The 16,051-nt window shown below is 34.9% G+C and overlaps 2 protein-coding genes across 5 annotated transcripts in view; one reads left to right on the forward strand and one right to left on the reverse strand.

Moving 5' to 3' along the window:
• Positions 1 to 2,856, forward strand: part of LOC117108130 (septin-11-like) — an 11,544-nt gene extending 8,688 nt beyond the window's left edge. Inside the window, exon 10 of one of the 2 annotated variants that reach the window (XM_033250082.1) lies at positions 813 to 983. In XM_033250082.1, coding sequence (XP_033105973.1) covers positions 813 to 983 — 171 coding nt within the window. Of the gene's footprint in view, positions 1 to 812 lie in introns of both variants that reach the window. The other variant, XM_033250080.1, reaches the window with a different exon arrangement.
• A 1,567-nt stretch (positions 2,857 to 4,423) lies between these two features.
• LOC117108154 (Bardet-Biedl syndrome 7 protein homolog) lies at positions 4,424 to 15,840 on the reverse strand. Of its 3 annotated transcripts, none has more exons than XM_033250111.1 (15): positions 15,720 to 15,840; positions 14,658 to 14,764; positions 13,831 to 13,959; positions 12,926 to 13,101; positions 12,136 to 12,462; positions 11,755 to 11,766; positions 9,093 to 9,273; positions 8,612 to 8,696; positions 8,398 to 8,500; positions 7,919 to 8,189; positions 7,566 to 7,768; positions 6,927 to 7,091; positions 6,412 to 6,625; positions 6,064 to 6,187; positions 4,424 to 5,761 (listed from the first exon to the last, which is right to left on the reverse strand). In XM_033250111.1, exons 2-15 carry the CDS (start codon positions 14,691 to 14,693, stop codon positions 5,622 to 5,624), a joined length of 2,166 nt encoding a protein of 721 aa, XP_033106002.1. In that variant the 5' UTR covers positions 14,694 to 14,764; positions 15,720 to 15,840; the 3' UTR covers positions 4,424 to 5,621. The 3 variants fall into 3 exon arrangements, with proteins under 3 accessions (XP_033106002.1, XP_033106000.1, XP_033106003.1); XM_033250109.1 differs by having other exon boundaries at positions 15,731 to 15,827; XM_033250112.1 differs by lacking the exon at positions 11,755 to 11,766 and having other exon boundaries at positions 15,731 to 15,827.
• Positions 15,841 to 16,051: the final 211 nt, after the last annotated feature.

Below are 16,051 nucleotides of genomic sequence, written 5' to 3' on the forward strand. Positions count from 1 at the left end.
GAGGTAAACAAGTGTCAAACTCTTGAGGCCTATAAACAGGTTTCCATAAGAGGGGGAAGGGGGTTTCCTATCAGAGCTGTTAGGCCTACAGGGTCCTCCGCTGAAGCTGAAGCATTCAAGCATATGTTTGGTGAACTTCATCATTTGATGTTTTTTAATCCAAAGGGAGGAGGGAACCTATGCAGTGGCAGTGCCAGCAGGGGGAAGGGGGGCTAAGTACCCCACTGGACAGGTCAACTCTCCCGCCAGACAGAGTTCGTCGGGCAGTCAGACCATAAAACATATAAAAATAGGCCCACACCAAGCCAACACATGTCTGTCACAGTCCAAGAGTGCCTTTTTCGGCCATCCGGAGGTTGATATTCTTTAAAAAAAATCTTGGAGAGGGAACCCCCTCTCAACCCCTTCCCCGAGCTTCAGCCTACGAGCTCAACTCCCCCTGTCAAACATCTTATCCCCCTCGCCAGAAAATATATCCTAGAGCCGCCACTGAACCTATGCCAAGCATATCTATGCCTTTTTCTTTCTCTGCTCCTAAACTCTGGAACTCTCTGCCTCCTCAATTACGTATCATTTCTGATCCGCAATTATTCAAATCTACTCTTAAATCATTCCTCTTCAAATAGTTCAACTTCTTTCTAACATCCTCCAGCGCCGGTGACAAGCCAGTTTTGTTTGCTTTAATAGGCGCTTTAAAAATGTGTATTATTATTATTATTATTATATCAGTCTAACTTTTAAAGAGACGGCTAGAAAACACATAATGTATTTAAAAACTATTTAATTTGGAATTAATTTTTTTTTTTTCGCAGTTGCATGATCAGTATGAGAAATTGAAGAAGCAACATGCAGAAGAGAAGAAAAAGTTGGAGGACAGTAAAAGAGAATTAGAGGAGGAAATTAACCAGTTCAACAAACAGAAGCAGATACATGCTGAAGAATTGGCTGCCCAAACCACTACACTGAAGGGCAAGAAAAAGTAAACCACCAACATCGATAAACTGTCCTTCTGTGCAACATTAACAATATCTCACTCTTGGAAATAAGAGAGCATAGCCCTAAACCAGTTAGAACTGGTCACAGCCCAATCTAATTTGTTCTCACCGGTTTGAAATGGTTGTCTCCAAATCTAGATTGTTCTCACTATTTTTCACCAAATCCAGTCTGTTCCATCCAACCATTTTCTCCTTTGGTTTGTATTTTTATAATTATTGCTATCATTGTTTTGTATTATAAAGACATGTTCAAACATGTCTAATTTTTATTTTTTGTAATGTCAAATTCAATTATATAGTTTGCATTATATATACAATTGACTGGTTAACATTCAGGTATTTTAGCTTCTATATTTTTGCACCTTCCTCAATAAACATTGTTGAAAGGCGTTGTAATAAAATCATTATGGGTACCGGGTAGTGTACTGTTACATAACCTTTGAGGGTTAGTTAAAAAAACGAATACAACAATTATAGGACATTATAGGACATTATATTTAATAATATCATTAAGAAGGGGTGTAACATGCTGGGGTGTGGAGAGGAGGTACAATCTTGTATTATCCCCTAAATATATAACAGGTAATTAACATCCATATATTTTAAAATCAAAATTATTTATTTAGCCAACTTTTATTTATCCAAAAACAGTAATATGTGTGTTATTTGATTGATAATAATGTAGCACTTCCTGAGCTAAAAATTAAAGTTAAATTTAGAATTTTGTAAATAGAGGACCACAACAATTACCTGACTTTACCAAACCTGTTTTTTGTAGTTTTTGAACAGTCATTTTTCATCTCTAAGTAATTCCACTACTTTTTCCCGATGTGGACAGCTGCGTTTCTTCCTATCCTTTATAGCAATGTGTGTAGTTTGTATATTCATAATAGTTAAAGCTTTGATTTTTGCTTCCTTGGAAATGTAGCTGATAATTTCCTCCTATTTAGTGTTTGTATAATTAGCTAATTAGGTGTGAACTTTGGCTTTAGTAAGTGCTCAGTTTTGTGTAAAATTTACAAAAACAAAAACCAAGTGATTGTCAAACATTCATGACATCACAAATTGTTTTATGACATCACAGTTATGTTTGATGATATCATTATGCTTGGTGACATCATAGTTATGCATCAAATTAGATGATATCACAGCTATCATTTTTTTTTAAATTTCCTTGGTGCCAAATATTTTTGAATGCAAATTGGTTAACATATTTATTATCTCTGATGATATGAAATTACATCAGTCATCATGTCTGATGACACCACAGTCTCATTTGTTATTTTATCATAGTATCATAGTTACAGTACGTTTGATGAAATCAGTTATGATTATTTTCTTTAAAATGCAAAAAAATATATATATAAATAGCATTAGATGATTAAACAACATTTTTCAACAGATACAATATTTATTACTAGAATGATTCTCAGTTATTCTTACTCTTAAGTAATTTTAATTTAATATATTTAAATTTGTATGTAATAAGCTAACAACTAATTATTATTTTAGCAAAAAAAAAAGTCAACTGAAGTAGATTAAAATAAAATGCAACTGCAAAAAAAAAAAAGCAGAATAAGTTTAATGCTAATTTGTATAAGTATGTACTTTGTTTTAACTGGACATATATTAACTAAATATTGTCTATATTTATTATTAAAATGTACTGTACTGTATATGCATTACTACATCTGTCCTTCAAACTAATTTGTCATAAAAATCTTTATTAAAAACACTTTTATAAACATTTGAACATGCATTGGAAATTATTGTCCGCCATCCAAAAAATTTCAGGTAGTCTTAAGCGCTTTTAGTAGATGTGTTATGTAAATCGTTATTTCTAATAAAATATAGCCCATCATTCCTTGTGCTGTGTTTATTAATATGTTTGTCTACCATACGAGGCACGTTCATCTAGATTAAAACTTGAAGACGGTAAAAAGAGAGGCGACCTCATATAAACATTATAAAACAGATAGACAAAACCAAGCCTACGAAAAAACAAGAGGGCATTCTTACGAGATGAAGAAAGAAAAAACAAAATTGGACAGTAGAAATACTTAAGCCAGAAAACAAACTACCACAGAGTGCAGTATCTGCTTCAAGTGCACTCAGCTCTGGGGTGGATCCAGTAGGGTTTTGCCACTAAATTTTAAAAAATTTCAATGCATATTAATGTTAAGTGCTACTCACTTATCTATTCTGGAACTGTTTTGTTCCCCCCCCCCCCCACCTCCCATCCCACCTGTTTAAAGAAATCCGCCAATGCAGCTTCAAAGAAAAATAAACACATGGGTTTTAATGGGTCAAATTGTCCTCCCCACCCAACCCTTTCACACTATCGTAAATGAAGATGGACTGTGGCAATTCAAAGTAAATATAGTGTATAATCCAGCATTAGAAAGGTATGTTTTTTATCAGAGCTTTTATTTCTACTTGTTTCTTTATCTAGGGCCTCGCTCAGAGTGCTGGAGAACAGAGCAGCGGCACTGGTTCCTTCCGCTGTCTTCATTTTATCTCTTCGGTTGTTTCCATTTTTTAGTTTTTGGACATTGTCTTTATTCTTTTAAATAGTGACTGTTGTAATGCGCTTAACAAATACACTGCTATTACCATTTTCATTCTAATTAATTAAATTTAAATTAATTTATTGACTGGATGATGAGAAAAACTACGAGAATGATCTTGATTTTGCAAAAGACAATGCTATTATCTTCCAGTTAGTCACAGATACAAGGAAAAAGCGATAAAATATTAGGGCTGAGAAAGTAGAATAGATGATCAACAATAGGAAGACCAAGATTCTGAGATTACAGGAGCAGATCCAGAGATGTCTAAAAGTGGGAGGAGGGAAATACTATACTAGGGGGTTTGGGGGCATGCCTCTGTGAATTTGTTGCGTTATAAATGCCCGAAAATAACCTCTAGGGCGTTTTGGGCGATCAATTTATTCTTTTTCTTTCTTTCCTTTTTTTTACCTTCCAAAAGGGGGATAGGGCCGGCCCGGCCCCACCATCCTAAATCTAACCCTGGATTAAACAGTAAATGTACGATGAAATTACAATGAATGAATAAAGTAATTTACGAATATAAATTACAAAATGTGCATTGCTGAATAGCACCTACACGGGACACCTATATGCTTTACATTTAACAGATTTTTCAAAGTTATATGTATGTTTTTCTGTTCTTTTTATTTTATTGTCAATATTGTGTCAATTCAGTGTTTGCACTGCAACAACAACATAAATAAAACATGAACTAATAACAATGCTATGCTAAATTGCATGATGTTTGCAGCAAAAGGCCCTTAGATTGGAAGGTGAGCATCTTAACCACCAACCTACAGCTTCTCTCAATATCTAAATATCACCTTATATTAAAATAAAAAGGAATTGTAGTATAACTAAAAACAAAACATTAGATTTGAATCTGCTAGCATTTATTGAGCATACATATAACAATACTGTACCTAATATTTTATTGAGAATTTGCAATGAAATTTAGCATTTGTTAAAATCTATTGCAATTTACACATCAAGATAGTACACTGCACTTAACAGCAAATGTGTTGCACTATGATAATAGTAATAGTATCCAAGATTTATACCTATAGAAGTACAGGAATTTTCACATATGCCATTATGTCAAAATATTTTCACAGTGTATAAAATAAACACAATACTGTACTATTTTCCTAAATATACAAATAAATATATAGCTATAAAATATGAATAATATGATATATACATCTTTTTTTAGAATTGCTACCTCAAATAGCACAAGGCTATACAAGAACAGGTTTTTGGTTGATCAAACAATTTCAACTGGTTTCAAAAATCGTGTTTATTTAGTTGTTATTCTTTCTTTTAAATAAACCACTACAGTATTTACATTTCTAGGACGTTTCTACTGGCCATCAGCCAGATCATCGGCTGTGACATTTCAGATAGTTGTTGTATGGTGGAGTGAATACAGCTTGCCGAGCCTGATGTCATCCAAGCAAGATTCTAACGGTGGTGGGGCTCGGCCTGCTGGATTTGAGGACATCATCATCATAGATGTGGGATAGTCGGTGAGCACTTTCATCTCTGTTCATGTTTTGATCTTGAGCTTTTCTTATTCATATTGCTTTTGTTTCTTTTTCAAGGATCTTTGAGTTTTCAGGGATGTGGTGTTTTTTACCATATGATCAGTAATTGCAGATTTGGAAAGATAAATAAATACTTATTCATTCAAAAAAGAATAACAATTTGTGAGTTTGTTAATATTTTAGGAGGGAGCTTTTGATTTGCGAAACAACGCAACACAAAAGCAAATTCATTCATGCATGACCGTCCTACGTTCTCTGTACAATGTAGATTTGGTCAAATTGCATCCTAGAATCCATGTGACGAGGAGAACTTAACATCCTCACATGAGCATATGACTTATTAGTGACATCATTACATTCTGTGTCCTACCATCATCATGGAATCTTTATTGTTTTTAGTCTCGAGAAAAATTCCTGGATTCAGGATTTCAACCCATGACTCAAATATTCAGAGGCAAGTACCTTGACCACTGAACCACAACTACACTTCATTTACAGAAAAATTAACTAATAAAATGGATGAATTTTGTTGTTCAGTTGCCACCTGTGTTGAAAAATTCCATTAGATTTTCAACCTCGTAATTGTCCAGGACCTGCAGAAGCTGAGGGACCTTTGACTTGACATTTGACCCCTTGAACTTGAATTTATCAATGAATAAATCTGTGATCATACCTAAGAAATTTAAAACAAAAATCAAAATTATAATCTATGATAATATTAATAATTATTATCACTTGAATACAGCTTTTATTTAAAATATCAATATGTTAACAACATGATGTAATACAAGTACATTTAGATTATAAAGATAGATCGACTTTAAACATCTGTTAATAAAGGTCATTGCATTTGAATAAACAAAGATAGTGAATGAAAAAAAAGTAAGATTTATAAAGTGCACATATCCAATGCAGTAGTGCTCAAGACACTAAATTGAATGAATTAAATAAGCGCGTGGTGATGTCATAACTTACCGTACAGCCTCTCAAGTCGGCAGGGCTGCTTTTTGTATTCCTGTTGAAGTTTGTCCGTATCTTCCAGAATTTGTCGATACTCCGGTGACATAAACGATAAGTCTTCCTCATGGATTTGCAGTTCCTATAAAAATTATGGAATGGTATCACAATCTTCTGAACCACCTAGCCACATTTCCACTACATATCTGTAGGCAGTATTAATATTTGTACTAAAAAAAAACTGTTCATATTGGATTTAAATAGAAAATTACCCAGCTGCCCCAGAAGCTAAGACCAACAAAAATGTTTCAATGGTTACAGCAGATGTTGTCTGCTGCCTTCTAACAAGTTGCAAAAAAACTCTACCTTCAGGGCCTCAATGAGTTGAAACTTCTTGGCCAATAGGAGATGGTACTCAAGCTTAGGGTGGATCCTCCAGAGCGTTGCAGGAATGGTCTCATCGACGACCTCATACGAGATGTTTAGGTTTATCTTCCTCTTCGTTGCTTCTTTAGTAAGCACGTCCTTCATTATTGAAATTGTTGAAATGTTATCCGACCGGAAAATTCCCTCACCCTTCCTGTAAATAAAGATCAATGTCAAGATAGTTATTTAGACTGTAAGCTCTGATTTAAAAAAAAAATAGCATGAATAATTTGAGTCTCAATTTAGAAAATGTATGAAATTTCAGTTCTATAATTCTATTGTACTAGGAATTCAAATTGTCTCAATGTTATTATCATTGTTTTTTTGTTATTACAATTAATAGCACTGTCAATGTCGTTATTATCATTATCAATATATTATTACTTTAGAGAAGGAATTTAGCAGATAAATCGTAGTGTATCCACCTCCATTACAGAATGTAAGTCAATGCTTACTTATACAAACAGTCCAACTGTGTTTCCAGGAATGTAGACATAAAATGGAAATTGATGCTGTCGCCTGGTGGCGTCCTTTCAGGAATCTCCGGCAGACACTGGTTCACCCAAGAGTGTATCTCCGCTAAGCTGAACTGTCCTGTTAGCTTTAGAGTATTCATGGGCCTGAAAATTCAACACAAGAAAGAATCATTCTCGTATTATGTTTAGTTAACGTTTCTTCGGTTCAACCCCAACCAATCCTCTTTAGCTTATGGTAAAGGTGATATAATTGTAAAGCGCATAATAAAAAATTGTCTCTATACACCACTGCCCAAGTGCACAAAAAAAGGAAGAAAACAAAAACAAAACAAAAGGAATAAAGTCGAGAATTAAAATGAGAAAAGATGGGATTTGAGCCAAGAGTTGAAGACAGTCAAAGATGGAGGGTCACATAGTCTCAAGAAGTTAATTCCAAAGCTGAGGCGCAGCAACAAAAATGGAACAATCACACAAGATGACCAAGAAGACAGTAAAGAATGGAAGATGAGATAGACCTACGGGTGAGAGTGAAAACAGCAGAACATAGTGAAATTATATTGGAGATGTAGTGAGAGGATGAATTTTGGAGTGACTTGAATACAAATAGCAAGATCTTACCTAGTTTCGTCCAAGTTGTGTATCCGTTGATGTAATGACAATGGCTTGATCAGGTACTGTCGCACCTGGCACACCTTTGGTTGGACACGTGGAGTCACGTACGCCTGTAGGACACCATACTGACCTTCAATCGACCTCACTTTCAACTCTAACCTTGTTGTATTTGCTTGACATCTATATGTTGCCAATAAGAAGTTGCCATTCTATGAAAGAAGAAATAACAAATCATCAGTTCGTTATATTTTTATTATTTGTGAATAAAAAATATTGATAGGACCTTGCCACTGAAAATAAGTCTTCTGAATTTTGTGGGCCGTCATTGGTCGTTACTACATCCAATAATAACAACTTACCTCGGTGTCACAAGCACTGTAGCTGATGACCGCGGAATTCCTCTCAACGTCAAGCAGATCGATCGGAACGTCGCTCTGTAGCAGAACATTATCAATAGCCACTTGGACCTCAATGCTCAGGTTGTAGCTAGCGTCATCTCGGTTTAATGTGAAGTGATCATTGATGTTGAATTGTGGGAGTGCCGATATTCCGTCCTTTTTCGTCAAGGCTGCCTGCTGGTAAGCCTCACGTTCATGAAGTACTTTGCGTTGCAAATCTTCCATCTCTTGTCTTGAAAATCAAAGAATACAATTAAATTCTATATAGATAATAGATCTATAATTAACATAATTACTAATCGATCTGTTTATCTACTTACGTTTTATGTTATACAATTATTAACTGGGTTTATTTTTTATATATTTATTTATTATTTTATAATAATTGCGCTTTTAAGTGTTACATTTCATGATGTCTTAAAAATAAAAAGTGTACCTACTTCAGTATTGTAATCTTCGTTTGTGATTCTTCACTTATTGTGACCTTTTGACCTGACCCCAGTGCTTTATGTTGAGGCTCAGTTGTCAGGCCCTGAATCCAGCCTGGGGGTTAAAACAAAACATCCTTATTCATACACATATTAAATATGGGAAAAAAACATGGGTAACAAGTAAGTTAATTTAGCAACAGCGCTGATTGGTTGTAATCATTACCAGCATAAGTACAGCAGACGACCTCATCATGACCTCCAGATCCCACAATGCCTCCTTGTATTGAGCTAACACTTTCACTCAATGTCTAAAAAAATAAAACAAATATCACACTATAGAGACTTTTAAACAACAAATTGAATGTCCATATTATGTCATAACATGGATAATGGTAATATTACAAGGTAAGTTTCTTTAAGTATATTCTTTTAAATGATTGATAAGGAAGCAAAACAGACATAAAATATGTGAATCTCAACTAAAAAGTTATCGTTAAGTCAAAGGTGAGAAAACAAACAACAAAGTTAATTTTGGGTCAGGAAGACAGAAGAGTATACAGTAACTTTCAAGAGTTAAAAGATGAAACTACTTGTTCCATCACAGCAAATCAGTACAGTGGAGAGAGTGTTCAAGAGGTTTTTAACAAGGCATGATTTGTTCAATGCAGAAGTGAAAATGTCGCAATAGTGCAATATTCCCGTACCTGACTGAATTTCAACGTTGGTTCGTCTGTCTCATCGTACGCATACACCTCTACCAGACCATCATCTCGACCAATCAGAATATCAGGAATACCATCGGCTGTGATGTCATAATTGTCAATACACAGAATACCACCACTACGTTTTTCATTTGGAACTTCCCATTTATGAATTGGATTTTCCCTGTAATCGAGATAAAATAATTCAGGTTTTATATATTCTTTCTCACAATCTCTGCTGTTACGGTTTATAATATTACTATTATTATAAACATTATCATTGCTATTATTGATAGGATAATATTAGTTCATCTAAACCATCTGAATACAATATGCGGTATTTTTAGACCAAGAGGTGACTTAATCTAGGAGTTACCAACTAAATCTAAGATTTTACTATACCCAAATATTAAGATCTTATGCTTATGAAAATCTAGACCGTAACCTATTAATTGTCAAGATTAATGTAGATTAAGCAGATGACTCTTGGTGATCTCAAACAATTGGTTTCCTACCATACAGACCATATGATAAGCTGGATACAGATGTTGGTATCAGGGAACCTAGAGGGGTGTATTCACATGACCAGCCTACAAGTAGGTTGGCCTAGGGCATAGACTTGATGCAGTTCCTGGTGATATATATCATTGGGTATGATTGACTTAGTACTCTATCATACTACAATTAGGCTCCTTACTCCAAGGAGTATTAGAAAGAAGTCATGTAGAATTTGATCTTACTAAGTCAGCCATAACATTAATACTGGGACTCTCTATAGCCTATGCACTACTGATTCTAGCAGGTGATGTAGAGATCAACCCTGGCCCTGAAATGCATGGACAAAAAAAGAGCAGAAAAAAATTACCCTAAATGATACTATGTCACAACTGAACAAGATGAATGAAAAATTGAATGGACAAATTGACAAAGTGTATGAAGACATAACGTCTTTACACATAAAGTTTGACAATGTATTATTGAGTATTAACCCTCTGTTAATGCAAGGCTGAACACACTAGAAGGGTCAAACCAGGTATTAAAATCCCAGAATATGGAACTGAAACAACAGAATTATCAACTTGAAGCTAAAAGTCGCCGTAGTAATCTTTTGACGTAAAGGAGAATAACAATTAATCGTGGGAGGCATATGAGGCTAGCGTTATTAATCTAAAAAATGGGGATAAACTCTGATGATATTGGAATTTATCGAGCACATCAAGACCAATAAGAAACCTAACCCTATTACCATTAAGTTTGCAAGATATAAGGATAAAAAGAAAGTGCTTAAAGAGTATAGGGACTTAAAAAGAGAAACACACAGTAACGGAGAGTAAAGATAAAACAGGTATCACTTCCCTCAAGTATAAGTGAAGACTTTACAAAAAGAGTAAGAACAATACATTATAAGCTAAAACCTGAGCTTGAAGAAGTCATTAGAGCAAACCGGAAAGTTAACCTACTATATGATAAGCTTATTGTTGATGGTACTGCTTATACCTATTTGTTTGAGAGTGATGAGGTAAGCCAAGTATAGGGATCAGACCGAGGTCTGCAAGCAGATAGCAAACTCCATCTTAAAATTAAGAATAAAAATGGCAACCCAAATATTATGACATGGAAAGTGACTGGTTTGAAATTCAAGTTGGAAGATGATAAAGCCATATGGTTACGTAAATCATTTGACATGGTTGCTTTTATTGAAACATGGTCACCAGCGGATAGCAAATTTAAAAATGCATTTTCTGATTATGAATTTTTTTTTTCTTTTTTTCAACATAAAAAAGAAAGTAAAAGAGGCGTTACAGTTCTAATTTCTCAGCACTATCAAAATGCTTGAAATAATTTATGAATGATGCTAAGATGCTATGTATCTTGATCAAAGTAATAGCAACTATGACATTGAAAGAAATATTTTAATTGCTTTGTTTATATTACATTTGAAAATGCCACAATTTATGACAACAATGAGTATGAACCTTGGAAACAATTAGAAGATTTCCTAGTTAAGGCTAAACATGAATTAAATTACCCTTATATTATTCTCTTAGGGGACATGAATAGTCGTACCGCTAATTTCGGAAACATCATTGAAAATTATATCAACAAGTTTGTTCCCGGTCTGATCTATTGTCAAATTGATGATGATATGACATATCGAAGAGTACCTTACAACATTTCTAATTATTTTGGTTGAAAAACCTAAGTGAATTTTGTATCAGATCCAACTTGTGATTTTTTAATTGACGTCAAAAAGGCAACATTAACAGAGAATTTACATTTATCTCCAACCAAGCAACAACAAGTGTAGCAGACTAGGCCATTACATCATGTGAGTTACTTAAATATATTAATGAACTCCCTGCCATACTATATCCAGAAACTGGACAAATTATGCCTATTAACCTAACAGTTAATGTTACCAAAGACAACTAGTTGAAGAAAAATGGGAAACAAAAATATGGTAGTTGCTTCATATTTCCTAAGTTCAAATGGGATGAAAATAGAGAAGAAATGTTTAAATTAGCAATCAAAAAATTATTAGATACAAATATTAATAACACCTTTACCGATGATGCAGATGTAGATGAATTTAAATATGAATTTTGTGAAATACTGTGGACAGCAGGTGATCAATGAATGAAACGTAAAAATCGTACAAACTTACCTGACGCTATACCTATTCGACAAAATAATCAAAGAAGGATAAGTCTGTGGTCTGACAAAGATTGTGAATAATTTTATAGTAGGAAGTCTCGGGCTTTGCACATGTTTAGAGTGAGTAATGATAAACATGACTTAAACACGTTATTATACACAAGAAATACAAGGTCTTGTGCAGGATTATTGTGTAATTTTATAGCAAAAAATATTCCAATATTAAAAATGTTAAAACTCAAAGGGATTTATCTAGGTTTGCTTATGTTTGTCTATCAAAGAGGGCTGCCCTCTCTTAACTGTTTTATGATGGCATTTTTCTATGGGACAGTGGCCTAAAGAGTTGAATAAAGTCAGGTGCTGTTGACCAAAACGAAACGTGTAGACTGACCTTTCTATTTCAACAAGTCCAACTTTACCATCTGATGTACCATACAGGATCTCATTTCCATTTTCACCTCCGTCTCTACCGAACAGCGCCATCGTTTGTGGTGGCCCGGCAACTTCCACCTCATACAGCAATTCGGAACCATCAATGACTCGCAGTACCCTATCCTGGCAGGCGAGAATCGGGGTCACGTTTGGGACTTTCTTTAAAGGGAGGCAGGTGACATCATTGATGCGATCACTCGACAGGAAGTAGTTCTCGTCCTTGCAATCTACGTAATGGTTGAAGATGTAGCTACCACCAAGGAAAAGATGACTACCACTTACCCACCTGGAGGGAAGAAGAGAGATACTTTGTCTATCAATGCAATTAACTACTTCTTCTGGTTCAGTGGTTACATACTAAAGTGTCTGCTGTTTCTTGTGGTGATTGGTATGTACCTTGGGAGTCAATTCCATTTTCTGTATGGGGATGTTTTTTTTTATATGTATAGCTCTGGCCAGACTATCAAATTTCATTTGAAAAAACATGTGACATGCCTAAATATGGTCATGATGACATCACATCATGACCATATATAGGCACATCATGACTATATATGGGCATACAACGTTGCCAAAGAAAATCTGATAGTCTGGAGCAAGGTTAACCCTTACGACTCCACTCAACTGACTTTCAGTAACAATGCATCCAATTATGGCAGAAAAATTACCAAATCAAATTTGTTTAACAATTGCTTATTATTTTGAACCACAAACCTTTAATTGTTTACTGTGTGTTGAAACCAACTTACATTGTTTTTATACTTTCTGTCAGGTTAGTATCAAATCCCAAGAATTGTTTTCCTTTCTTCGTAAAGCCCTTCACTTCTGATCCGCATGTGATGAAGATCTTCTCCTGGATGGAATCCAGGGGGCCACCAAGTTCCAATCTAGTTATCTTTGGCCCAGGAAGTGTCTTGAAATTTTGCTAAAATATAGGCAAGAAGAATAAATGTCAGTTTGTTTCAACTTTACTCGTCGCAAGCACTCAGTACGATAACACATCAGGTAGGGCAAACATCATTAAACAAACTTCATATTATTTCTCCTGACAAAAAATTGCCTGACAAAAACAAAGCATTGCAGTACCCGATGCTAATTGGGGATCAGACTCATCAAAAATCACCAAGCGCAAGCTCGTGGTCAAGTGGTTAAGGCATCAGGCTAGTTATCTGGAGGTCATCGGTTCGATTCTGTCCCGAATCACTTGCGAGATTTCTTTCTGCAAGCATTTGGGAATGCACTGAGCATTCAGTATGATAACATGTCAGGTAGGGCAAACATCATCCTTATTATCCATATAAATTTGTCTTATGAAAATGACGGTAGTACTAGTATTGCAGTATTATTATTATTATTATTATTATTATTATTATTGGTACATTCTTTGAGATCATAATGAACAAATATCTATGTGAAAGACAAATTTCTTATCTTTTTTAATGTAAAACAAGATGATTATTTGTTGTACATGTTCATATTGTTAGATTTGAATAGAATATTACATGGCAACGTCAAAGTAATCACACGTGACTGTTACTTAGCAACTAGTGGTCAACCCAGATATAGATGCCATTTTATGGTAGGTTACTTTTAGAGCAAGGGCCACAGTATTAAGTGCCAATTAAAAAACCTTTTATTGGAATATAATACTCACCACAATTTCTCCTTTCTTTACTCCAAAGCAATGTAACATTCCTTCTTGATCCCCAACCGCCACTTTTTGTGCTGCTTTAGCTTTTTTCTCGGGTAGCAGACACATTGTCCGTGGACATGTCACGCCAACCTACAAAAATATTTATTAGTATGTTACATATTTTGGAAGTTTTAAAATTATTTACAGGGTGTTTGATGTTTTTAAAGTCAATTTGATTGTATATATGTGTACTACTGACAATCAAGTAACCAGCAGGCTTAATGATAATTGGTGGATCTAGAAATTTGAAATAAAGGGGGACCAGGGAAGGACTTTCACAGATGGATCGTACTACTGTAGACCACCTTAGTTCCACCATGGTTAGGACTGAGATAATGAATTTTATGAGTATGGTACTTCTAGATGACCGGAAGTGGCACTCTAAAGGCCAACTCAGACAGCGTCGTATGATGCAGCCCGACACGATTCATTGTCGGGGACAGTCTTGAGCCGTCGTGAGAAATACTAAACATTTTTAATATTCTACGACCAAACTGCCCCCGACGCAAACCATCGCGTCTGCGTTTAACTCAAACAGACCCGACGCGATAACAAATCGCGTCAAGCTGCGTCGTACGACGCTGTCTGAGTTGGCCTTTAAACTTAAATTTGAATATAATTTTCTTTTTTCTCCCTTTTCTCTATAATGGTGTGTGCCTGGCTATCTGCACCCCTTGAATCCACTCCTGATGATAATGTCATGTAGATATGGTCATGATGACATCACATCTTGACCATACATATGTACATCATTCATGCCTATATATAGGCACACAACATTAATTTACCTGTAGGTAGTCCACTCGTGTTAAGTTGAGCTCCATTGTGAAGTAATTTTCTGTTATCGTCCAATTCTGTTAATCTGCTTCTAGGAGCTATACAATTCACTTCATTTCTTCAATAAGACAAATAAAAACAAACTATTAATGCTATTTGACTTGAACAGATACTTCGCAACTTGTTATTCAGGAAACACACGAATGCTAGAGTGTTGGTTAAAAGAAGTAGATAAAAAAGTAAGTAAATAAGACCTAATTTGTTTGTCACATTATGTACCTCACTTTATGTACCTCCTGGTTAATTTTTCCTTGTAGCACATTCAGGAGGAAACAAACCAAGTACCAAGTAGTCAGTAAGAATCAAATCATTTTCTTTAGGAAGTGGATTGAACCAGTAAAACATCTAATTGTTTATTCAACACCATTTTAGTGAATAGTGAAGACTACTGCATAATGCTTTAGTGATGAATAGCGATGAAAACACATTTCAACAGAAAAAAATTAGGCCTACAGTAATCAGTATCAAAAAGTGCAAATAGATTAAAATGTGTATGAGCTAGGCCTACCCTTGCACAGTTTGCAAATTCTCCACACGTTTTAAAACTGTGCAAAAATCTCTTTGCACAGCTTGCAAACTGCACAGAATCATGCACAGTTTTCAAATTGTGCAAAGAAATCCTTGCACAGTTTGCAAATTGTGCGAGTACATAATAGCTTGTTGCGCATTTTGCAAATTGTACATACAAACATCTCAAATTGTGCACGACAAATATACACACTCAACCGAGGGGCCTAGAATAGAATCTAGACCTAGATTCTTTATGCTTAACTACTATAATAACTAAGCTTAGGCACAGCTCTAACTAGGCCTAGGCCTTAGGTATAGGGCCTAGGGCCTAATTGCACTCCGACCAAACTCATCAGAGAGAGGAGTAGGCCTATGCCCTAACTAGCCTAGCAAGGCTAGGCCTAGGCCTTACCCCAGATTCATTAGCCTAATCTAAATGTAATAAATAAACGATATTTAAGTTTCGCCTAAGATTATTTATAGCTTAAATACTTAATATGTACCTTTAACTTACCCTATATATAAGTAAACTAGTCTTTAATTCAGTATTAAATCTTGAAACCCATTATCTGTTGCGGAGCGACAGTAAACTATTTTTCATTTATTAAATAACGCCCTCTAAAGAATTCTATAAATTTTCGTTCGTTTGTTTGTTGGTTGGATAAAAAATACCGTAAAAGAGGGTGGCAGACTGAAAATACATCAATATCACAACTCGCACTGTTTGCTTGGTTATTACTATTTTCCTTATTATGTTCTTTGAAACGTATTAAAATTATTGTTACATTTAAAAGAATATATAATAGGACAATCGCAAATAGCTTATTGTCAATAA

Source organism: Anneissia japonica, unplaced genomic scaffold (genome assembly GCF_011630105.1).
Source record: "Anneissia japonica isolate Jap-2015-1 unplaced genomic scaffold, ASM1163010v1 scaffold288284_len1145801_cov181, whole genome shotgun sequence".
Classification (NCBI taxonomy): domain Eukaryota; kingdom Metazoa; phylum Echinodermata; class Crinoidea; order Comatulida; family Comatulidae; genus Anneissia; species Anneissia japonica.

Coding starts and splice junctions, on each gene's coding strand:
- LOC117108154 (XM_033250111.1), bottom strand. CDS start 14,693: ATGGAGCTCAACTTAACACGAGTGGACTACCTACAG. Junction 7,769..7,918: donor ACAGTGCTTGTGACACCGAG/GTAAGTTGTTAT, acceptor CTTCTTTCATAG/AATGGCAACTTCTTATTGGC. Junction 6,188..6,411: donor AACTCATTGAGGCCCTGAAG/GTAGAGTTTTTT, acceptor TAATTTTTATAG/GAACTGCAAATCCATGAGGA.